Consider the following 24,016-nt stretch of genomic DNA (forward strand, 5'->3'; position numbering starts at 1 on the left):
TAGTCCAACGGGGCTCCAACTCCTCATGTCTGTTTCAAAATCGGCAAACGAAGGTCCCGTGTTGGCCTCCCGTTGAACGATTGATTGGACTTTCATTGGACCAATGATTCAACGTATTGGACCAATGAAGGACCACCGTTGAACGTTTTTTTCTAAGTGGGGTTGATCGAGCAGCCAATTCAGGCGAAAATTTAAGCACTGAACCGATCGAGCACTGAAAAATCATGCAGTCGAGTGAGAATTCATTACGCATTCCCCCACATTATCAGATCCGAATGGATTCCGAATCAATTCCGAATCGGCGAGAAATTTTCATTCGGAATTTCATGTGGAAATCATAATGGATTCCGAATCAATTCCAACTCCAGTGCAACAACCGATTCCGAATGAACCGGTTGATTCGGAAATCATTCGGAATTGAGTGAGAAGATGCGGACTGAATTGTCAATTCGTCTTCTTCTTCTTCTTTCCTGATTTTGCACGTTTTCGTGCTGATTTTCAGTTTATTTTTAAACGAAAACATTATATAACTGAATATACAAATTTAAATCTTCATGTTTTTCGGATATACAGAACTAGTAAATAACCAGTTCTTCTTAGAATCCCAACATAAACTATTGAAATTCGCTGGAAATTAACAAAACGGCCTACCTTAGTCAGCATCATCCATTCCTCTAGCTGGAGTGTAGTGAAATGGCTTAAGTCGCTTAAATTTCACACTAACACATTCATAAAATGAGCGAACATTCAATGACATTTTAAATGTCACTGTCAATCAGGTTGATCGAGCAGCCAACTCAGGCGAAAATTCTAGCACTGAACCGATCGAGCACTAAAAAATCATGCAGTCGAGTAAGAATTCATTGCTCATTCCGTCATTTCGATAATGTGGGCCCCATTTCGATAATGTAAGAACACTTCAACAAACTAGAGTGCCATTAATTAGAGTGACGACAACCGTTCGTTTAGAAGACACATTTTTGACAGTATCGTTTCAAACGAACGACCTGTCAATTACAATGCATAAAAGCTAACGAAACTGACAACATTTCTCCATTTCATATTTTTTAATGATAAATGAAAAAGAAATCGAGTGAGTTTTCTTTTTCACAACAAAATTCATGTTTAAAAGCGATAGTAATGTTTTTCTCGGTCGCTCAATTTTGACATTTGTACATTCTGTTTTATAATAACATGACTAGTGCAGAAATCAAGCCAGCAATCTATGCATTACTACAAATAAAGGGATCGCTTTTGTGGTTTATATTAGCTTTAGAATAGCATGTAGGCTATCAGTTTTGCCGAAATCGTCACTTTATCAATGGAACGCCTGGATGAAAACAAGGGATACACCTTTCCCTATTCTTGGGTTATTTCAAGGAGTTTCTTCATGTTTATTAAATGCAGACTTTTTCGTTTCCGAAGCTAAACCACGAGCTCAGGAGAACTTATTTGCATAAACATTAATATACAAAAATGTTCACTGAAAAACTGTGTTTCAAGGTTAGCCTAAGATATATTTTAGAATCATCATAAAACCTGAACCTTTGAAGATAGAGCTTTGCTTCCTTCAGCAAAGATATTACAAAATTATAATCCTACTGTTTCTATATTTGTTATTAGGATAATCAATATATCTCTCCGATCTCAGGAACTGCCCTGCTGTCGCCTATACCAAAATTACAATTTGCACGATATGATAGAGAGTTCTAAAATTACAATTCTTCTTTTGATTAACAATATCATCAGTGCTGCGCGTCAAAATTGTAATGGATTTATCGGCGAAAAAAAAACTTCTCAAAAAAAAATGAAGCTGTTTATCGTTGTATAACCTTCTCAATATCTCTGCCTCAATCATTACATACTGTATAATTGAATTATTAATTCGCAAACTACATTTTCTCACATAAAAACGGAAGTCAAGTACTGAAAACATTGCAATAAACGATTTTACATCCAACGTTTCAAATAATCCACTCTAATACATTTTCGGGTCGTTGCTTTATATCGGGTCCTATTTTTTCAAAGCTATAATAGTAGCACAAAAGAACTAATAAAAATCTAGAATATCAAATCAGATATCAACCCGAGGGCGATATTGCAACCGCAGTGGAGGATCCTTAAAACGCCACCTGGTGACGTAAACGAACTTTAATGTATGATCTTTACCCAACAGCTCGTCATTGCACAGCATGTCGATGTCCTTGTAACGCTCGATGCCGTTCAGCACCTTTTTGGCAATAAACTTTTTGAGGTGAGTGATGGTTGCTTGCGAACTACAGCGAATGATACGTCGCTTCAGGTGACGGAAGTTACTGCTTATGCACTCCAAACACAAATTAACCTGCTCGTCCAAACGGTGGTAGTCGGCCTCTTGATGAGCCAGCTCATTCGCTCGGTCGTCATTATCCTGCTGAAGTTGTGGCATGTCCTTCGGGCACGGTAAGTTGCGCGATTTGTAGAACTCTCGTTCTCGTAGCATTTCATTCTCCATTAGGTTCGGTACTAACTTGTAGACTATATCCTGCATTGTCCGGTCGAAACTGATATATTGCAACGGATGGGACTGATGGATGACATTTTCGCAAGTAGGACAAGTGTTATTTTCCTCTAAATGTTTAACCAGACAGCTTTTGCAGAACGTATGAAGACACTCGGTGACAGTCGTAGCATCGATAAAGTATCCACTGCATATTTCACACGTAATGTGTTTGTTTAATGTCTTTAACTTGATTCTCCGCTCCATCAATGAACGTTTAAATTTTTTAGTCACCTATAAAATAATAAAAATGATTAATTTTACGATAAAATAGGTGGAAAAGTAATACAAAAACTACCGTCGAGATGGATCACTTTTGATGCTTTTTCTTCCTTTCTTCTCTCATCATTTCTGATGACAATGACGTACACAATCAACTAACAGGTGTGAAAGAAAATGGGGTTTGGGTGTGTTAGTGCTTGAGCGCAGGCAATGGCACTGGTACCCGGATTTTCCTTCGAAAAAAAAGTTCATCGAATTTGGCTCTAAAACGGAAATTTAATACCTTATGTGATTTAAGAGCGATTCGTACGCGCCTTTGTAAGTGTTTATTATTTAAGATAATAATACAAATTCCAATTCAAAACCCAATTCACAGTTCATCTTCGGTAAGAAATTAATTCAAAAATACGGCTGTCGCAAAATTTCACATTTCAAGTTTATTTGTCGATCAATTAGAAAGCGTCGATCTTTTTTTAAATATTTTGGCAAAACAAATAAAGTGAACATGTATTTGAATTGCGGATTTCCACCAGGTGCACAAGTTTAAAATGTCGTTTTTTGTTATAATACGCAATCAAATATATCGATCTACACACTTAAAACCATTTCTTGAGCTCGGCATAATAAAATGACGAAACTGATCAGCAACACGTAAATTTGCTGATTGCTCAGTAATCAATACGCATGTTTCTGAACTTCGTTAAATGCATTCGCTGATATTTCGGTAAAATGCTTCACTTTGCCGAAATTTGGCATAATTGCTTGCTGAATTTATCAGTAAACAACAGATGTACGAACATCAGCAGAGACGTTTGCCGAGATTTCGGAATATGCGCTAGCTGTTGCCGAGATTCAGCACGACAGCTGTCATTCATTGCCGTGTGTCATTGTATTATTACATTTTCGCTTCACATTGCGCGATTATTTTCTGATGAAATTCTCGAGTGAAAAAATTGATAATCTTCGAAGAAGCGTGGAATAACTTGCAAGTAAAAATATTCAATAAATATAGTGACATGTTTCGCTTTATAAAAAGCGACTTTATCAGAGTACTCGCAATTATAAGGGAAAAACACCCAACACGGGGCTCAAAGCGTCCTCGAGACAAAACTTTGGGGGATATGCGAAAAAATAACCCAATGCATGGAATAATTCAATAGATCAAAGTAAGTTTATTTTTTGAACAATATCGTATATGCATCATTAAATATTGAACATTTTTGTAAGCCAAAAATCAATATATATATATATATATATATATATATATATATATATATATATATATATATATATATATATATAAAATTTGTTTTTATTTTCATATTTCCAGCTCGACTCAAGGTGGCCGCCTCCTTTAACTGTTAATGAAATGAATTTTTGATCCTGAATGGCGTGTTTATAATGTTATTGGATTGCCGAATATTCAGTGAACGTTTCACTGAGCAAACAGTAAATCTTATGCTGACGATTTCGGTATTGACGTTTGTCAAATTTGAGGGTGCCGAGATGCTCAGTAATTTTGATTTTGCCGAGATGATTGCTGATTACTCGGCTGTGCGAATCTCGGCATTTTTTTGCCGAGACTCAGCTAAAAAATTTATGTGTGTATAGGGTAATTTATGGATACCTTGGTAAAAGTTATTTTATTGACATTCATTAATCGAGCCATTTTCATACATACTCGAAAATTTGAAAGTGTTACTCAACCAATGTGTGGTCCATCGATGATATACATAAACTCTCTAAAGTTCGAGTAATTACTTACCCCATTGTCAAATTAAAGTCTAGTCAAACCCTTTTGGACCGGACCAGTATCGAAACAGTTCCGTACATGGACACCAATATGCTTCCACACGGTTCAATGTTCACACTTGTCCGGCTCAGTACTGACAAGAAACAATGCCGGATAGGTGTGAATAGAGTCCCTATAACCAGAGTAACGTCTGCTCATCTGTAATGCTGGCAACAATTCAAAACATTCAATCCGAAATGTTGGCAGTGTCATTAGCTTTATATAGTAATTGACAGGTCGTTTGCTCGTTTGGAAATAGAAGCTGTCATTCCAAACGAACAGCTGTCGTCACTCTGGTTATAGGCCCTCTAGGTGTGAATACACGCATTGAAACATGAGGAAGAATATTTGCGCTAGTGCATTGAGGTTTCTATGCCCGGTGAAAAATGAACGGCGACCCTAGTGAAACAATACGTTTCCTGATGAAAACAGTAAAAGCGGTTCACACGTAGCATCAGGCGACTATCACCGGCATGGAACGGTTACGGAATAACAACATTAGTTGTAAGCAATTCATAGGGATTCATAGCAATTCGTAGGGACACTACGTCAAGTTCACTGACATTTTAACGTCGGGTACGTGAGCAACATTTGGCTAAAAATGAATTAGTCTTGACGTCGACCGAAGTTTATTGATCGTATGAATCGTGCTTAATGCGTGCTTTTCCTGATGAAAACAAACCAATCTTATTTGCATTTGTGGTTGTAAGTCAGAAAACCTAATTGAACTGTCCCGACACTGACCTAGACCAGATGGATTTGAATACCTCGACAGTCCCAAGACAAAAAAGCCTAACTGCAAATGAGAGCCTCTCTTTGTTTACTTTCTCTTTAGATTATTACGGAGTCATTACTGCATTTTCTTGAAAGTTTCCGATATAAATCGAAAGCTTGTTGTTTTAACTTGATAGTTTTTCAAAGAGTAAGGCGTCAAATATAAAATCAATTCGTTTAATCGTGGAAGAAAAAGTAAACAAAAAGGAACTAGTTCCAATGATAAACTCAAGATTACAATGTCTTATACAGTTCATCAACAAATGTTGGATCAGTAATCGTGAACCAGTGGACTTAGTAATAATGCAATGTTGTTGACTCTTCGGTAATAAGCATCGATAAACATGGAAAAACGACGGTAAAATTCCATAGCAACAATACAAGTGTGGAAGGAAGTAAACATATGTAAACATATCGCACACAATATTTTGTTACTTCCATGCAGCAAAATACCACGATTTATTTCATATTGCAACTTAAGATTAATTCTACATAAACAAACATTGTCATAGTTACGGCGCATGTAGCGATTCGACGCTTTTTGTTTTGTTTCAAATAATAATTGAACTACAACTGACGGTGAACCGAAATCATCGAAGGGTCCTATTTCAATGGTACATGAGAAATCATAGACCATTCCATCTTGAGTTTACCTTTGCTAGTTCCACCTATATTTTACTGCACGAACTATTTACTATAGGTACACCCTTTGTGTTATGTAAAAGTTTTTTTACTAGTCCCCCTCGTTTGTCACTACCGATAGCTGCTTGCAAAGATGCCTGATTTCATCATAATTTTTGAAAATGAATCGTCACAATAAATTATTAGATTACGTTGATAATATATTTAACTTTTTTAGCGATGTTGGAAGATAACCATTTATTTTTCTCAACGTTGTTTATCTAGACTTTTTTTGATTGTGTTGGTAACTTTCTCCCGAAATTAAGTGGCGGCAGACCAGAAGCAAGTAAATATTGTAATAAAACGGGTTCTACTTTGTATTGCGTTGGAGGATGAGAAGTAGGCACAATTCTGTATTTAGTTTTGGCAATATGTATTAAATCTGTATCCTGCATTAAAATTCACATTGACGTATACAAATCAATACATTACAAGAAATTCTGTATGAATGGCAACTCTGTTGGTAAATGAAAAAAATAAACACAGTCTAGATGACAGACAGACAGATCCCAGTGAAATTTGTAGACCCGCATAAGTCCGATCATCGGTCCGATTATCGGACCGATTGAGCACGATATAGGGCCGATCGTAGCGCTTCAATCGACCCGTCATCGGACAATTCTGCACCATTTGCATCAGCCGCGTCGACATAAAAAAAAGCTTTATGTTTACATTATGTATCGCTAGAGAAACAGAGCGAAGGAATATCAAACAAGGCATTTTCGAGCCGACGTCTCCCCGATAGGGTGTGCAAGAGTGTTAAACATTGTCTGTGTCATGTCTCGATCATGGAGGCTTTAACCTTTAGGTCATTCGCCTCTTAGGGCCAGAAAAACTCTGGCCCTATGTTTGAGGTTGGAAATTCAACCCCGATATATCTCATCACCTGAGTATTGAATATCCGATCTCTGCTTTGGTATATCTTCACTCTTTTGTTCTACCGATACACTATGTAAGCTCGAAACGCAATCAAAAGCTTTCGTGCACGATGCGTCCGATGTTCGAATTTACTGGGATTTTTGAAAGTGTAACGTGGCGGCATCATGACCAGAGATGCCAGATATTTTCATAGTAAATCTGTATTCTTTGTATAAAAAATCTTTATTAATCTGTATTTATTAATAAAATGAAATTCTTACAACATATGATGCTAGGATGTGTTATTCCAATAGATGGTGGTTGTAGGATAGTAGAGTCAATCAGTCATTGCTCACAAGAATATTCAACGACGAAGTTTCATTTTTTTTTATCCACAACAACTTAATTGTAATCCCATATATTCATCTAGCTAGAATTTTGTGACTTTATAATTTGAAATGAAATTTCAACGCCCAATATGCAACGTCAAGTCGGTTCATACTACTCTCAGTTTGACAGTAAGGTCTCATGATACCATTAATTCCTTGAATAAAGTACTGTCTCTGAGCGTTTCTTTTTCCAATAAATCATCTTTTCTGTTAGTTTTTTATTCATTTCACTTCTCCAATATATGTTTCCACTAAGTCATTGCAAAAAAAAAAATCAATATCAGTTCAAATTGGTTTCAAATTATAATATAAATAGATTTCACAGATTTTCATATTAATTTGTGATTTGTCCGTTGATTGATAGACTTTTATATCGTCACTGGAATCAAATACTAAAAGATAGCTCAGACAGAAAAGTTAATTTTTTTTCTTTCTTACTTTTTGCGAGATCTGTATAAATCTGTATTAAATTGAGGAAATCTGTACTCTGTATTAAATCTGTATGAGCATTTAAAAATCTGTAAAATACAGATAAATCTGTATAAATGACATCTCTGATCATGACATATGCGAGTACTGTCCCAACTAATGGAATATTCGAAATGACCGTTAAAATGATTACAGAATCCAATTTGAGTGTCCTGTCTGTGATTAGAGCTACCATTTCGTTATTTTCAGTGTGCCAACAAACAGGCAGGGATGCCAGGTCATTTTTCAAAAATCTGTGATCAAGCCAAAAACCTGTCTGTGAAAATCTGTGCACGTTTCTCATACCATAATAGCAAATCGGAATCAATTTGGTGAGCAAAAAACGTGATCGGAATCCTTTCGATGAGCAAAAAAATGTCTCACTACCAACAACGCTCTGTACCTTTTTACTCAACCGCGCTGTACTTTTTGGTGCTAAACTGTGATCGATTTAAAAAATCTGTAATTAATTTCAGAATCTGTGAAAATCTGTGATCATTTTCAGAAATCTGTGCCATTTTTAAAATTTGTGCAGAAAGTTGAAAATCTGTGAAACACAGATTAATCCCTGGCATTCCTGCAAACAGGGTAATTCGATAGTCCCACGACAAAAGGGCCTAACTGCAAATCTAGGTTAATTTTTCAAAAGGGCGTATAAGCAAGTGACAGTTTCTCGTTAATCACTCTCTCTGTCGATTATTGTGATGTGATTAAAAAGATTTTCTTTGATATCACTATTCTGTTTGAAAGTCGAAAGTTTCGGGTATCATTTCATGCAAAGAGTTGAGTGATAAACGCGGAAACCGCTTGGTAATTAATAGAAGAGAAAGTAAACAAAGAGAAACTGTCACTTGCTTATACGCCCTTTTGAAAAATTAACCGAGAAATGAGAGCCTCTCTTTGCTTACTTTCTCTTTTGATTATTACGGAGCCATTATTGCAAATTCTCTAAAGTTTCCAATATAAATCGAAAGATTGTAATTTTACCTTGAAAGTTTTGCGAAGAGTAAAGCGTCAAATATGAAATCAGTTCGGTAAATCGTGAAAGAAAAAGTAAAAAAAGAGAAACTGTCATTTGCAGTTAGGCCCTTTTGTCGTGGGACGGTCGAATTGCTAGAAAGAAAGGGCGAAACTATTTATTTTTTGATATTTTAGATGGTTTCCGAACTATTTACTACTGGAAATAGAAAATGAGACAAAAAAATTACCCGCAGATTTGTCTTAGTCGCTAAAACCAGCAAATATCACGAAAAACGCGCGAGGACGTAACTTTACAATTCCCACAGATAGCATAGAAGTAAACAAATCGAAAAAGGGCTTTTTTTCGACACCAATCCATTTTGAAGAGTTCATAAGTTCGACATGTTTTCTTGCAATAATATTGTCTACAATTTCTCCAAAGAAATGAATTCTCTATCACGCAATAAGGGCAAATTATAATTTTAGCATCACTTCTAGATGGGTTACTGACAACTTTAATGATATCATGAGAAGGGGGTTATGTACTGAAGAGTCGAAGACGAAACTGAAAGTATATGAAAAGGAGCATAGTTTCTAAAAGTGGTTTTAATATTTTTATTTTAGAACAAAATTGGAACGTTGAATTGCGTCCTTACATCAATAGTTCATAGGATTGCGGTTTTATGCCAGTTATTTTCACAGATTCTTTCTTAAAGAATGTAGATTTTCAAAATTTTATTGCTTCATTCATGAACCGTTTTCCTAGTGTTGGATGTACAGGAAGTAAAGAAATATATTGTAACGAATGAAGGTTTTCATATAAACTATGTACTTATTAATAGTGAACTTTAGATTGGTTTTGTGAGTGACATTTTACTTCAATTCGCACATGTGCAGTCAGTTCACATTTACGGAACTAAATTATAAATTCTTGCGATTAGTATATTTCAGGGCCGTTGATTGAATTGTGACAAAAACAAAACAGAAACCGAAAACGAAAAATTTACTAAAAATAATTGTTATTCTCTTTCGATGCTTGAAATCAATTACAAAAAATATACAGTACAGCGATAAAATAAAACGAATTAAACTGAACAAACGAAAACCATTGAAAAATTACATTGACGTTGCAAACGATTACCACCTGCACCCTATGGGTATTGGACATCTGTGTAGCGTGCGATCGTTGTACGAACAGGTGCCGATTCAAAATCGAAGCTTAGAAAATAATCGGACAGTTCTTCGAGGCAGGCATTAGTTTTTTTCCGCTAGAAGTAATATTCGCTGCCGGAGATCGAATACCGGTAGCCGCTATCATTGTACTGGAAGCTGTCGGAGCGCGGAACGTTATTTTGGACGGTGTTCCGAATCCGTTATTTGTCGAACTAAGCAGTGTAGTACCGTTGTTGCGATGATTACGGCGGGTGAGGGCACGTGTTTTGCCTGCGTGAATCATTGTCGCCGAGGCTGCTCCTCGTTCCGGCATCAGCGAAGATCGGTTTGGGGTGTTTTGTTCAAAAAAATTCTGAATGGATGAAATACGGTTAGATACCATAATGTATGTTGGGAATGGTTTGAATACCTCGAAATGTTCATATGATACCGACACGGACTGGAGTGTGTTGTCCGAACTTGATGTAACGATGATTTCCGGCCTGGCTTTTGACACACTTCGGCGATGTTTGTTCTGTGATTTTCTTCGCGACCGCTTTAGAACAAAAAACAGATACATAAATAAAATCTGAGTTCAAAAATTGCAGTACTGCACTTACCCTTTTTTGAGCTACCGACGAACTATTTTTCGTTTCATAAACTTTAACGGTAGCAATTCTACCAGGAGATTTCGGTGTCAAGCGATGTTTGCTGGCGGACGTTGGTGCAGTCGGTTTCAGAAAGGCTTTCGAGCTACCATTTAAATCTTTTAGCAAAGATCGTTTCACTGCTCCTGATTTGGGTGATGGTAGTTTGCGTTTCAACCCAGCTGAGGACAGTTTCGAAGCGGAAAGTTTTTTACTAGCCGAATATTTCAATGTAGCTTCGGGTACTTGCAATTTGGATCGACTACTAATACTTGTATGTTTCAGCAGCGTCTCCGCAGTTTTGGGGGTACGCACTAACGCAGCAGTTCTATTGGCTGCAGTCGGTGTGGCCAAATTAGCTTTCTTTCGTGCGCTAGAGATCTTCAACTTTCCTTCCTCTCGTTTTTTCCATTGCTCTTGAAGTATATCATCTACATTTTCGCCGAAGATAGTAAATTTTCGTTTATTTGTTTCTTCGTACCGCTTGCAAGCTTCTCGCAATCGTTGTTCAATTTTCGGTAGTTGTATACTAATTCGTTTGCGTTCTTTTTCCTCTTCCAGTAATTTACCACCACGATTGTTATATCGCGAAGGGTCGTTTGATTTTTCCTCCAATTCAATCATTTTCTCCCACATCTCACGGCGCTGCTCTACCAGTTGAAAGATCGCTTCATTATTAGCGTAATACTCTTTCAAATCGTTCAGTTCCATTTCATGTAGCTCCAGTAAATCTTCATTGTAGACATCACTTTTAAAAGTAGAGAATCTCGCACGTTCTTCTTCCGATTTCAGACATTTATCCCACCATTGCACAATTTCCACTCGAGTTCGATCAACAAACATCTGAATATTTTTTCGTCTCAAAGCCTCGCAACGATCCAATTCGGTGAAAAGTTTGTCATATGTTGTCTGTGTGTAATCATCATATTTTTCGTACTTCTTCACCACTGAAGGACTAACTGGCAAGTTTTGCCACAATTTCTGTAGTTTGGAACGCATTCTGTCAATATCGTCTTTCATGTGTTCGTACTGAGACCGCACAGATTCGTGAAGATGCCGAAGATCGGTCAGATTATATCTTGTCGGTGGAAAGTTACGCGCATTCACGAGCTCGTCTTGGCGATCCGACTGTGGAGTGATGTCTAAATGACCCATTTGTATCTTTATATCTCGCCGCATTGATGCAATCTCCTCAAACCGCTGAAGTTTCTCCATTCGCAAACCATCGAGGTACGAACGAAATTCTCGCATCTCTGCTTCGGATGGCAACGGATCTTTTGATAACTGTCTAGGAGATTCGCCGAGTTCTGCAAATCAATTTTAACAACCAAATTCACATTTTAAAACTTAGTAAAAAAGAATTTACTGTAACTTACCTTCGCAAAGAGTCTCCTGTTCAAACAAATACTCATCGATTTGTTCGTGACGCAGCTTTAACTTTTCCCGCATACACTCCAAACTGCGATCCAGACTAATCTGCACCAGATGTAGTGGCATTTCTGGCTCAAGATTCAAATCCAAATCGCTTTCCCGCAGTAGACGCTTTAGGTTGAGTGCCTCCTGGCGAAGACCTTCAATAGTTTCCAAAATTTTTTGCTTTCGATTCTCACTTTCCTCGTACACTTCATCGAAAAACGTTTGAATATGCTCTGGTAGCCGACTCATGTGGTCTTGACAAATGTGCTCATCGAAAATTTCCGACCACAGATTTCGTATTCGGTTAATCGAAATTGTAGCGATGTCGTGAGCCTCTCGAATCACGTTTTGTCTGAAAGTATCACCAGTTGTAGAATAGTAAACAAAGTCATACTGGAAGTTTTCACTAGCGTATTTTAAGTCACTGTGACTATATAAACCGACTCATCCATCGAAAATGAGAAATACTTACTCGATTTTATCCAGCGAATCCATCCCGACAAAGTAAGCATACAGCTACAGAAACTCGTAAAGCACAAAAATCCAATATAAATATTGCAAACAATCCGATTAAAAACTCCTTCAATACAAGTTTATTTTCAAAACTTCAGAAAAACGCTGTTTTAATGCTAAAATAAGCTATATTTGTTCTTTTTCTGCAAATATAACGCGCATCCTTTAACTATTTCGGTTCGATGATGTGAAAAGACGTTAAACAAAACGAAACGGTTTAGCGAAACGGTACCGATTTGGAAAATGGCTTCGATGAGCCGTTGAGCTGAAAATGCTTTCAGGGTTGTAACTATACACCAGCGTTGCCAGGTTGCCAGATTTGTCGGGCAAATGCCTGATTTTTCTCGCTTCGCCAGACACTCAAACTAACCAGATCTTTTGCCAGATTTTCCAAATTTTTCCAGATTTTTCAAATTTTCCTAGATATTGTCAGATTTCGCCAGATCTTTACGGTTTTTGGCCTCTATACTCCATATATATTTCTCTCCTCTCTCTCTATATATATTTTTTTTGCTAACTGAAAGTGAAGCCCGGCAAAAATTTCCTTGTATATAGTAGACCCAGACAAATCCAGATAAATTTTTGAGTTTTGACAGATTTTTGGAAAAATAACCTGGCAACTCTGCTATACAATGAATCGAAAGAAGAAAAAGCTGTCACACATACACGCTAGTTCAATGTTGCTCTAAAGTGAGTACGACTTCACTCACTTTCTCTAAAAGTGAAACTTCTATTAGCGGCCCTTACACGAGCATAGCGGTAGCAACACCTGCCAATGAAAAATGGAACCAAGAAAAGGAGGATTCTTTCGGAAATGTTCATATAGCGGCCCTCACCCGTGACAATATTATTGTCAATCCAAAGTATTGTCAATACCGTCAATCCAATTGGTTTGGTAAATTGAGTCCGCGTTTTTCGAAAAAATCAAGCGTTTGGAGTTCTACATATTGCAACTGAATATCGAAACATTGAGAGAAAAGGTCATTGTACATATTTAACTGTTTCCTCTCTGGAGAGAAAGTATTGTAGGATTGATGAGCAGTTTTAAATTTTTTGACAATATTTTCGTCAATCCAATGAAGTTTCCACTACACGATCAAAAGTATTGTCAATACTCCTTGTATTGACAATAATATTGTCTCGTGTAAGGGCAGCTTATCGGCAGTAGTGATCTGCAACATTTTTATCGTTTATTCAAGAGTACAAATAGATATTAGCAATGAAAGTACACTCGAAGTAGAAGAAAATCGATTTCAAAGTGATTACTACTACTTTTTTTAGTGTAAACTACGATTAAACATGGAAAATCTTCAGAAATGTGTGAAATTGAGTAAGGTTAGGTTTTTTCACATCAACATTTTTTTAAAGAGAAACCAGTGTAACGTTGATTTCTCGAGGACTAGAATGTATAGCGATCGAGTACTATTTATATCGGATACTTTATTTGTTATTTCCAGACATTTGAAAAATGGTATCAAACCTAGTTTAAACGGTAGATTTCGAACAATGAACTAAGATCAACATTACCGCCTCAGAGTAAAAACTTTTTTTTCAACTTCTACTATTATTTTTCAAATGAATTTGCCCGTTTTCATAAGAAATCGTTGAAAAGGTGGAGTAATTAGAAATTTTCCTACCGATTTGACAGCTCTTGCTGAAAGTATCATCTCTAAACAAGCAGCGCTGCTACATTTCAGTATTGCGACAATATGCCAATATAGTGAATTAAGTTTGATTTACTTACTTTCGAGTAAAGACGGTTTTCGTCAATTTTTGAACACATTTACTTAGTACTAAAAAAACTTAGCTTGAACTTAATCAATAATATTCAAACATAATCAAACATATTTACAAACATTTTACAATTTACAAACAGAGTCGAATCGTCAACGAGTTTTGACTATTTACACTATTTATTATAACTATTTACAAACAATACTTCTGAACTGTCAAATTGTGTTCATCCGATTCAGGTTAGTAGGGACGGTAAAAAATCTAATTAATAAATAATATATCCGCTGTTTTTCAAAGAAGGGCGCATCTTAGCAAAGTGAACAAATCGAGTCTCCCCGCACGGCCTTTTGGCTACCTGTGCAGCCATGGCCACCAGACGGTTACATAAATTGATTCAGTGACGGCTGTCAAATCCAATTTAGCAAAACATAGTCGCCTGTATCTTAGTTAGTCGAGCGTTTTCATCTTTTCATCTTCGCTGAAAATGTCAAAAATTTTGTTGTGGAAAAATTCTGGTCTGGCAGCGGTGAGGCAGTCGGTCAGCAGAATGGCTGCCAGCCATATTTTGCCCGCTGGCAGCGTTTAGTCAGCTGTCTGACAGTCATGCGTATGCGGGTCTCTCTCCTACCAATAAATTCTTCAAAACAGGCCCGTACCCAGGATTTCGTTTCGGGTGGGACCCAAAGATAAAAAAATAGTGTTACTGAAGATTGCTTATGTACCTAATTTTTGGTGTGGCTTTTACGGGTGTTTTTAACAGACACTTTAAACGTTTCCACGGAAACTGTTATTGTATTACATTTCTTTACGTTTACTGTCTTGTTATTTTTGTAACACATGTCTGAGATCTTCTAAATAATTATATATCTGTTTTTGGTTTCGGATTGGCGGTTCAATGCGTCAAAGGGCACTGATCTTACAAACCAGTTATCGTATGTTCGAGCCCCGACCAGGAAGGATTCGTAGTATCTGTAGAATGGTAGCACCAGCCATACAATGTTTCTGTACACACTGAATCGGCTGCGAAGTCTGTTGAAACAGAAGGTCTAATTCCACTACAGGAATGTAATACCAAGGCTTTGCTATGATTTCGGGAGGGGCCAGAGCCCTTCGCCCCCCCCCCCCCCCCCTCTGGTTACGTGACTGCTTCAAATCCTACAATTTTGCTTGAAAATTTGGATTCTACGCAAATATCAATCCTAGTAACACAAAGTACTATAAAGGGCGAAATTGATGTTCCATTCCAACAAAGGAAGGGCGAAACTATTTATTTTCTTTATTAATATCTTTTTAGATGGTTTTTGAACCTTTTACTACTGGAAATAGTAATTGAGACGATAAAATTACTTGCAGATTTGAAAATAGTAAATGAGACGATAAAATAACGCGCAGATTAGACACCGCATCGTACTCCCAATGATGTCAACTCTCTCTCGCGTGATAAAACTTGAATGCCTTTCAATGGCCCCCTGTCACGACGCTATCTTGATGAGATAAAAATCGGAACTTCAAAATCAGCTGATTGCAACATAAACGAAAATCTCTAATGCAATTGTTCTACGGTTTACCTTGTTTAGTGCACGAAAATTAGAGAATTTTGGGTCGACTCTTTCACAATAACTTGTCGGTTTACCTAAAATACGGCAGATAGTGTTTTGGGACATCAAATGGAAGTAATTTTCACAATTTGAGAGTCGCGATGAGTATCAAAACATCGCAGTTTTGGCTCAAAGCGCGAGGGGCTCAACGTAATCGGTGTACTTTCAAATGACTGATGCTAACATACCGGTGTCATATGGCTGCTTTTTAAAGATAAACACACAATTTATTGACTAATCAATTGATTTGAGAATATATGATAATTTCTAAATAGTATTTGAAACCAAAGTCAAAACATTCATCGATGTTTTTCTCCATTTGCTGTAAATGTTTGATTCGCCCTTCTTTTTAAAAAAAACAGCTATAAGTAAACCAAGTTTTTTTTTCTATACTTTATGTTTCGTCTTCGACTCGTCAGTACATAACAGTTTATGTTGAACTGTTATGTAACCTAGCAGCTCAACATAAACCGCTAGGCAGACATAAAGTTTCTGCTACTTACAGAACACTTTTTTTTTATTTGCACCGAAGTGCAACGTCTTTACTGTCGTGCCGAACGTAAACGAGTTTCGACTTAAACTGGCCGATTCAGGTGATGGTCATTTAGGGGTTATCCTATTTTGTGCATTGGGCACATAACCGATTTCTATACTTTATGTTTCGTCTTCGACTCGTCAGTACATAACAGTTTATGTTGAACTGTTATGTAACCTAGCAGCTCAACATAAACCGCTAGGCAGACATAAAGTTTCTGCTACTTACAGAACACTTTTTTTTTATTTGCACCGAAGTGCAACGTCTTTACTGTCGTGCCGAACGTAAACGAGTTTCGACTTAAACTGGCCGATTCAGGTGATGGTCATTTAGGGGTTATCCTATTTTGTGCATTGGGCACATAACCGATTTCTATACTTTATGTTTCGTCTTCGACTCGTCAGTACATAACAGTTTATGTTGAACTGTTATGTAACCTAGCAGCTCAACATAAACCGCTAGGCAGACATAAAGTTTCTGCTACTTACAGAACACTTTTTTTTTATTTGCACCGAAGTGCAACGTCTTTACTGTCGTGCCGAACGTAAACGAGTTTCGACTTAAACTGGCCGATTCAGGTGATGGTCATTTAGGGGTTATCCTATTTTGTGCATTGGGCACATAACCGATTTCTATACTTTATGTTTCGTCTTCGACTCGTCAGTACATAACAGTTTATGTTGAACTGTTATGTAACCTAGCAGCTCAACATAAACCGCTAGGCAGACATAAAGTTTCTGCTACTTACAGAACACTTTTTTTTTATTTGCACCGAAGTGCAACGTCTTTACTGTCGTGCCGAACGTATGTTATTTCATTTATGTTTTTCTCAATTTGCTTTCAATGTTATATTCGCCCTTTGAAAAACAGCTGATTTATATTTTGCTTCTAGTTTTTCATGTCGAATAGACAAAAGGGGATGAACCACAAACATAGCAAAAACTAATCGGTATACTGTTTATTGGTGTTTATTCATAACGCATCTACAAAATTCAAAGTATTCATAACGCATCTACAAAATTCTCTTACTCGATCAAATAGTATATAAGTGGTAATGATAGAATAACATAAAAATGAATTGGCAGAGAATCAGTGCTTATCTACTTGCTCATCTTTTTCCTGGTATGTTTTCAGTAACCGTCTAAGCCGATCTATCTCAGCATCTTTCGTTCGAAGTTCGAGCTCCTTGAACTGTAGTTGTTGAATTTTACTTTCAATCTCCATTGTCTTGTAGATCAGTTCCTGTTCTTTCACGATCAGTGTCTCAGATGTCCGCATTTCTAACTGACTAACCTCGTCCAACGAATCTTCCCGCTGGCGACTCTGTTGCTCAATTTTTCTTTTCAGCGCATCAATTTCTTCCTCTTGTAGCGAAAGACTTCTTCGTAGTTCAGAAATCACTTTATCGCGATTCAATTTCATACAGTTAACGGCCTCGGTAAGCGCAAAAGTATCAGGTCTTTTCGTCGGCCGAGTACTTAGAAGTTTTGTCAGAAGACTACCATACTCTGGGTCCAGATCTTTAGGAAACTTACCTCTTCGCACTTCCTTTATCATCTCAGCTCTGCCCATGTCCGTATCGAAAGCTATAAGCAATTCAAGCAGGATGATTCCTAAACTGTAAATATCAGACTTTGGATCGCATTTGCCTGCCAGTTGTTCAGGAGCGGCGTACAGAGGCGTTCCAAAACCAACTCCAGTGTGAGAATTTTGTAGTGGACAAGCTAACCCAAAATCCCCCAGTTGGATGGAAATGGATTTATCATAATCGTTAACGCTAACAAAAATGTTACTTGGTTTGATGTCGTGATGGACAATGCCCCTTGAATGAATGTAAGTAAGACCGTTTAGCAACTGATTGAGAACATCAGTCACCACGTCTAGGTGTTGGGGAGAATTGTTCAGATCTTTATCATCCTGCCTTGGACTAGGTGTATTGGTGTATATTTGCTTTGAAATGTCTTCCCCAGAGCTGTTAGAACTGATAGACGATGTTTGACGACAGAACGAATTCCTTGCGATAGCACTTGGTGGATAAGTCCGTTGTGCATTCCGAAGAAATTGGGCATAAAATTCATCAAAACTAGACAGACGATTACGATCATCTAGCCATTCTCGGAGGGTTATGTGACACAGTGTCATTTGGATGTAAAGAGTAGCCCATTTTAGCTTCACATGGGGCTGTGTTTCTTCTATGCTAAAAACACTTCCACGTGCTTCTTCGAGTTCTGCTAATTGTTGATCATATTCCTCCGTTCCATCTTGACTGTTTTCGAAATGAATACTAAAATCATCAGTATCATCACGGCGCTTGAGTGAATCGTCTAAAGATGATTTCTTTCGACGAGATTTCGTCTATAATAAAACATAGTTTTAGATAAATTGTAGTTTTTTTTATTACTTCGATACATTACCTGAATTTCTCGAGAAAAACTAAATGACACACTTTCAGATGTTTCATCATTATCTTCCAATGAGGTCATCTCCCACCCAGGTCCTTTTTCTGGACGTGCATCACCTGCTTCCGCCCCACTAGCTAACAGCGGTTCCAACCACGCTGCTTTATACGGTACAATATTGACATGATTCAAACTAGCAAGTGTTTTTACTTCGGCCAAGTGCACCAACACGTTTTTGATAGTAGTTGCTTGTATAGTAATTTTTTTCACCGCATACACAGTTCCATCGAGATTGTTTTTTGCTCGATAAACCTTTCCAAATCCCCCACCAGCTATAAATTCTAGTTCGGTGAATTCCCGGTAATAACGCGACCATTCTAAACCAGCTGGTTGTTGTAGAGGCCAAATGTTTTCCAACACGGCAACTGGCAAATTTTCTCCACGTGCAATACTAACTAATTGATATAGTGCCTTCTGATATTGACTTCGCATCATTTCAAACTCGCCCATTGCATATGTTTCATCAATTAAGTTAATAGCATGGAGTCGTTCACAGATCTTACTATATAACTCCTGGGAGCGTTTCGGATCTGTTTCCAGTAGGGCGCATAACTGTTGAACAAGACTTTCCACCAAGAGCGAAACCGGTGTACTTGTCTTGGACGCTACTCGACTTTTAAGTCCATTTCCGATCAGTTCGGTAGAAGCCGGACTCGAAATCGACGATTGTTTTTCCTGAGTGTGTACTGTAAAAATTCACAATGTTCAGTTTGATTAATACTGGAAAACTAAACAACCGGAAAGTTCCAGATGTTACGAGAGGCTTACTTACCACCGTCGAATTTAGTAATTGTTTCCAGTGTGTCCCATTCTAGTCCGTGATTATCCTCTTCGTCGTCAGAATCCATGATACTTATTATTAGATATTTACTATAACATTATAAATTTAAATATGTTTTCATAATCATACACTAAACAACATAAAACGTCACTGATTGAACACAAGTCATCAGATAAATAAAATGTGCGTAATACGAATCAATGTTCAAAACAAAACCGCTCAGTTAGACAGTTTGTCAGTTGTCACCAGCGTTGCCAGGTTGTCAGATTTATCTGGCAAATGCCAAATTTTTCTCGCTTCGCCAGATACTCTAACTAACCAGATCTTTTGGAAGATTTTCCAAATTTTCCCAGATTTTTCAAATTTTTCTAGATTTTCCAAATTTTCTTAGATTTTGTCAGATCCCACCAGATTTTTACGGTTTTGGCCTTTATAGGATAGGTGGTGAGACCTTTTTTTTGCTCACTGAAAATGAAGCTCGGTCAAAACAGTGATAGTATGTGAACGTATTCCAAATGTATCTTTGACACGGCAAAAAAAAATACGCCAAAATAATCTGTTTTGCACTGACGACACGAAGACCTGGTCGACGACACGACCTGCCACTCGTCTATCGAAACTGTATCGCAAATTTAACTACCCCTCAGTAACTGATAATGTCAAAACGAAATCGCCTGAAAAACTATTGAAACTGGCAACACAAGTTAATTGATTATTTATTTTTAATATCAGTTACCATAACCTTGGTTACTGCATATTGAAGACTTGGAAAATGTAAACAAAACAAACTGCTTCGAGTGGAATTATCATTTAGTTTAATCGGATAGAGGTCTGCGTTAAGGCTTGCTGGAGCTCGAACATATTAAAAATGACTTCCAGACAATTCAATATTCATGGATGTTTGTTGAAAGGTTTAACGTAACCATACTTAGATCTATAATGAAATCTGCTATGTAAATGAGTTTTTAAATGGTGTTAAGTTTTGCAATCATTCATTGCGAAACTTTTTATCAGTCCGATCAACAGAATTTAGTATCGAAATCATATTTGTTCTTTTATAATGTCTTTCTAAAGTATAACCATTTCAATTCGCCACTTGTTCCAAATCGTTCAGCCCTCGTTGCTAATCAGCATACATCTTGTGACAAAATGCGCTGTCATATTTTGGAAACTTCTCTACTTCTACTCTCAGGGATTTGAGGTCTTCGCAAAGTGCGTGTATACTTTGATGAATATGAAAGACACTTGAACAGCACGGGAATCAAATTTCTCAGGATATTAGATCTGATCGAAATTATAGGCTTTGAAATGCACATCGAAAGCCTTCAGTGAAAACGGGTCTTTTTCAAATAATTTTATTGTTTGTGTCTCAAACCGAAAACAGACTGTAACCAAATACAAATATTTGTGTTTGCTGTAACTACGGTCTACCGTAAGGCGGCTGGAACTTGTTGAAGTAGTCGAATGTGAAGAGTAGGATACAATTTAACAATGAAGTCTCATTTTCGTTTTGTGAAGACTGGTACTAACTTCCGGATTGGTTGACAGTATATTAAGCAAAAATGATGTGTTTCGGAAACTCGACTGGATATTTCTAAAAAGAAAGACCGTCATCATGGATGAGTTAGATGAATACAGTGCAGATAGAGCTAATGGGTAGCTGTGGATGATATAGGACGACGCCTTTCTGTAGCAACACTACTTCTAGTACCAGATTTGGTTATTGTACTATTGTGGTCGGCGCAAATCTAAAAAGAACGTTGTAACAAAATTTAAATTTATACAAAAATTTTAACAACTTTCTCAAATGAATTGTTCATTTATTATAGCGCTCCTTGGTAACTAGTTCATAGCAACTCAAACAGTGTTGCTCAAGAAGATTATTTTCATGATTATCGAGGGGTCGCTATATTTATGGTAACTGGCGGTAAATCACTCACGAACACTTTTTGTTCAGATTTTTCTTCGGAGTGCCTGGTCGTGTCGTCGACCTGGTGTTAAGAAAATCAAAAACGGATGTTGAGCCCTATTAAGGCTAATCCCTAATTGGAGAAGGGAAGCGGGGGTTCCAACACTGCATATGAACCCAACAGATGTTTTTAGAATATTTCGAATGTATGGCATCCCACTTTATAAGAAAAGATTGATGTGTATGAAATGAATGGATTTTATATGATTTTAATCGCCAGTGTAGAGACACAAACTGGCTGAAATCAGACCCTGTCAGCTTGGAACAGCGATGCCAACCCTACGGATTTATCCGTAGATCTACGGATTTCTGTCTTTTCTACGGATCTACGGATAGACCTTTAAAAATCTACGGATTTTTTCATTATTTATAAAATGTCTTCTTTTCCAAGATATGTACGGAAAATGCTTGAATATTGTCGCATCATTTTTCCAGATTCTTTTGTATGTCCGATTATAAAAACTATCAAAAATCTACCGGCACTGATTATTCATTTTAAGAAAGTCTGTCTTTATCACTTGGCATTCCAAGCTATGGTTTCACGTAGTTTTTTTTACTATTGATCGATTTATTTGTATTTGATACGTGCTAGTTTTCATTCTAAACATCTTTTTAGATTCATTTGGTGAGTTTTTCCCCATATAAGTTCACGACAAGCTCGTCTCAAAGGAGCATGTGCGAGTATAAATAGACTTGGAGTTAAATCTACGGATTTGACCTCAGGAAAAAGTGGCATCACTGGCTTGGAGCAAAATGAATCTTCAGTTAAGCAACGGCATCGACGGCATAACATTCAATATATCATGTCAATAGTATGGGTGCGCAGTGCTGCTTTCTTGGCGCGCACGAATTGGACATTTCTCTTCCCTGCTTCTTTGTACGAGATTCGATGCGGACTCGCCAGAGGGAAAAACGGACCAAAAACGCAACGATTTTTCTGGAGGCATGATACAGCTGACCACAAAGCACTTTTTTGGTGTAAAATGGTCAGTAAAACCGATTCCATGTATTTAGAAGGACCGCACGAAACGCTATCATGTTCATTTTACCCCAAGTTCCCTTTTTATACTGCATTGTTTTCAAGCTAAACTATATAACATGAAACCGAAGAACTTGCAGAAAAGCGAATAGAGTGTTACCGATGTAAAAAAGTCTAACAAATCGATTGCATATAGTTTTATTGACAACAGAAAACTCTTTGTACCGTTTTACCCCATTTCTTTTCTAGTTATGATATTCAGTTGAAATATGATCTACAATTAAAAAGCAGATCCAACACGATCTATCAATATTGGTTCATATTACGTGCAAAACATCTGTGATCCAATTAAACACAATGTGAATGACAGTACTAGCCTGTTTAACCCGTTTTACCCCAATTTATATCATAAGTCTTATTTCTGGTTACACTTTCTTTCGCATACCGAAAGCAGGATGATTGCGGTTGATGAAAATCGATTAATATTACGAAGAAAGACCTGAAAATAAGATTATAAATGTATTCAATGACCGCACGAATTTTGTTATACCGTTTTACCCCAATTTATTTCATAAATCGCATTTTTGGTTAAACTTTCTTTCGTATACCGAAAGCAGAATGATTGCGGTTAATGAAAATCGATTGATATTACGAAGAAAGACCTGAAAATAAGATTACAAATGTATTCAATGACCGCACGAATCTTGTTATACCGTTTTACCCCAATTTATATCATAAGTCGTATCTCTGGTTAAACTTTCTTTCGCATACCATGTAGCTCTATGCATCAAAACCGTCATTCGAGAACGATAAAGACAAACAAGCATCATGAGTTTTGTCGTGAAAACGACTTACTTTGCTATGGGGTGCCTTTTCAAAATTATCCATATGGAAGAATGGGCAGAACGTAATCGTGAATATCTCGACTTGTATTAATGGCAGCAACATTATTCTTTCACTATTTCATCAAAATATGATCAGGAATTTAGGATAATATTTCGAACAGTGTGAGATAACCACAAACAACTCAAAAACTCAAGTTTTCTCAAAATTTGAAAACAACGCGGAAAACTCTTTATTTTCGCTTGGGTTTCTCGCGCAAGGACGACGATTTTGAGGTAGTCAGGTACAGTCTTCAACTGAACGTTATAAAAGGGGAACCGTGGACGAAAATCGATTATTTCTTCATGTGCGTTGGATGGAAGCAGACGTCACGGCGAGAAGACGCATTCAAGCAGCGGCATCTTCTGCGTGGTTGAAAAAAGAAACGCAGAAATTGCATCATACAACAGAGCTGCTGGTCGTTTGCATTGGAAAGAAAGAAAACGAAAAGTGGACAACATTATATAAAATCAGCCATTCTAATGGCTCTAAATGTTATCTAAAGAACTATTAAGATTACTTCTTTGCAAATCGAAGGTAAAAATCATTAGTTTAGTGAAAATCCAAAATAATTTGATTTGCTTCGTGCACTTTTCGCTATGCGAAAATCTTTGGAGAAAAATGTTCCGAACTGTGCTAAATATCGTAGAGAATTCCACAATTTGATC

The 24,016-nt window shown here is 37.2% G+C and overlaps 3 protein-coding genes across 4 annotated transcripts; all 3 read right to left on the bottom strand.

Annotated features, from left to right (window-relative positions):
* Positions 1-1,774: 1,774 nt before the first annotated feature.
* Positions 1,775-2,937, bottom strand: LOC131438199 (polycomb group RING finger protein 3). Of its 2 annotated transcripts, none has more exons than XM_058608051.1 (2): positions 2,838-2,937; positions 1,775-2,773 (listed from the first exon to the last, which is right to left on the bottom strand). In XM_058608051.1, exon 2 carries the CDS (start codon positions 2,744-2,746, stop codon positions 2,075-2,077), a length of 672 nt encoding a protein of 223 aa, XP_058464034.1. In that variant the 5' UTR covers positions 2,747-2,773; positions 2,838-2,937; the 3' UTR covers positions 1,775-2,074. The 2 variants fall into 2 exon arrangements, with proteins under 2 accessions (XP_058464034.1, XP_058464035.1); XM_058608052.1 differs by having other exon boundaries at positions 2,829-2,874.
* A 6,347-nt stretch (positions 2,938-9,284) lies between these two features.
* On the bottom strand, positions 9,285-12,695 carry LOC131438192 (protein regulator of cytokinesis 1-like). Its single transcript, XM_058608044.1, has 5 exons — positions 12,371-12,695; positions 11,859-12,250; positions 10,456-11,789; positions 10,266-10,391; positions 9,285-10,208 (listed from the first exon to the last, which is right to left on the bottom strand). Exons 1-5 carry the CDS (start codon positions 12,391-12,393, stop codon positions 9,903-9,905), a joined length of 2,181 nt encoding a protein of 726 aa, XP_058464027.1. The 5' UTR covers positions 12,394-12,695; the 3' UTR covers positions 9,285-9,902.
* Positions 12,696-17,207: 4,512 nt separating this feature from the next.
* On the bottom strand, positions 17,208-19,707 carry LOC131438194 (eukaryotic translation initiation factor 2-alpha kinase 1-like). Its single transcript, XM_058608046.1, has 3 exons — positions 19,510-19,707; positions 18,693-19,423; positions 17,208-18,633 (listed from the first exon to the last, which is right to left on the bottom strand). The coding sequence occupies exons 1-3, from the start codon at positions 19,583-19,585 to the stop codon at positions 17,368-17,370; spliced, it is 2,073 nt and encodes a 690-aa protein (XP_058464029.1). The 5' UTR covers positions 19,586-19,707; the 3' UTR covers positions 17,208-17,367.
* Between the last annotated feature and the right edge of the window lie 4,309 nt (positions 19,708-24,016).

Source organism: Malaya genurostris, chromosome 3 (assembly GCF_030247185.1).
Source record: "Malaya genurostris strain Urasoe2022 chromosome 3, Malgen_1.1, whole genome shotgun sequence".
NCBI lineage: Eukaryota > Metazoa > Arthropoda > Insecta > Diptera > Culicidae > Malaya > Malaya genurostris.

Excerpts from the sequence above, each read along its gene's own strand:
- LOC131438199 (XM_058608051.1), bottom strand. The coding sequence starts at position 2,746 with ATGGAGCGGAGAATCAAGTTAAAGACATTAAACAAACACATTACGTGT.
- LOC131438192 (XM_058608044.1), bottom strand. The coding sequence starts at position 12,393 with ATGGATTCGCTGGATAAAATCGA. Across the intron at positions 12,251-12,370 it reads GATTCGCTGGATAAAATCGA|ACAAAACGTGATTCGAGAGG; the intron begins GTAAGTATTTCT and ends TGATACTTTCAG. Across the intron at positions 11,790-11,858 it reads ACAGGAGACTCTTTGCGAAG|AACTCGGCGAATCTCCTAGA; the intron begins GTAAGTTACAGT and ends ATTGATTTGCAG.
- LOC131438194 (XM_058608046.1), bottom strand. The coding sequence starts at position 19,585 with ATGGATTCTGACGACGAAGAGGATAATCACGGACTAGAATGGGACACA. Across the intron at positions 19,424-19,509 it reads AATTACTAAATTCGACGGTG|TACACACTCAGGAAAAACAA; the intron begins GTAAGTAAGCCT and ends GAATTTTTACAG. Across the intron at positions 18,634-18,692 it reads GTTTTTCTCGAGAAATTCAG|ACGAAATCTCGTCGAAAGAA; the intron begins GTAATGTATCGA and ends GTTTTATTATAG.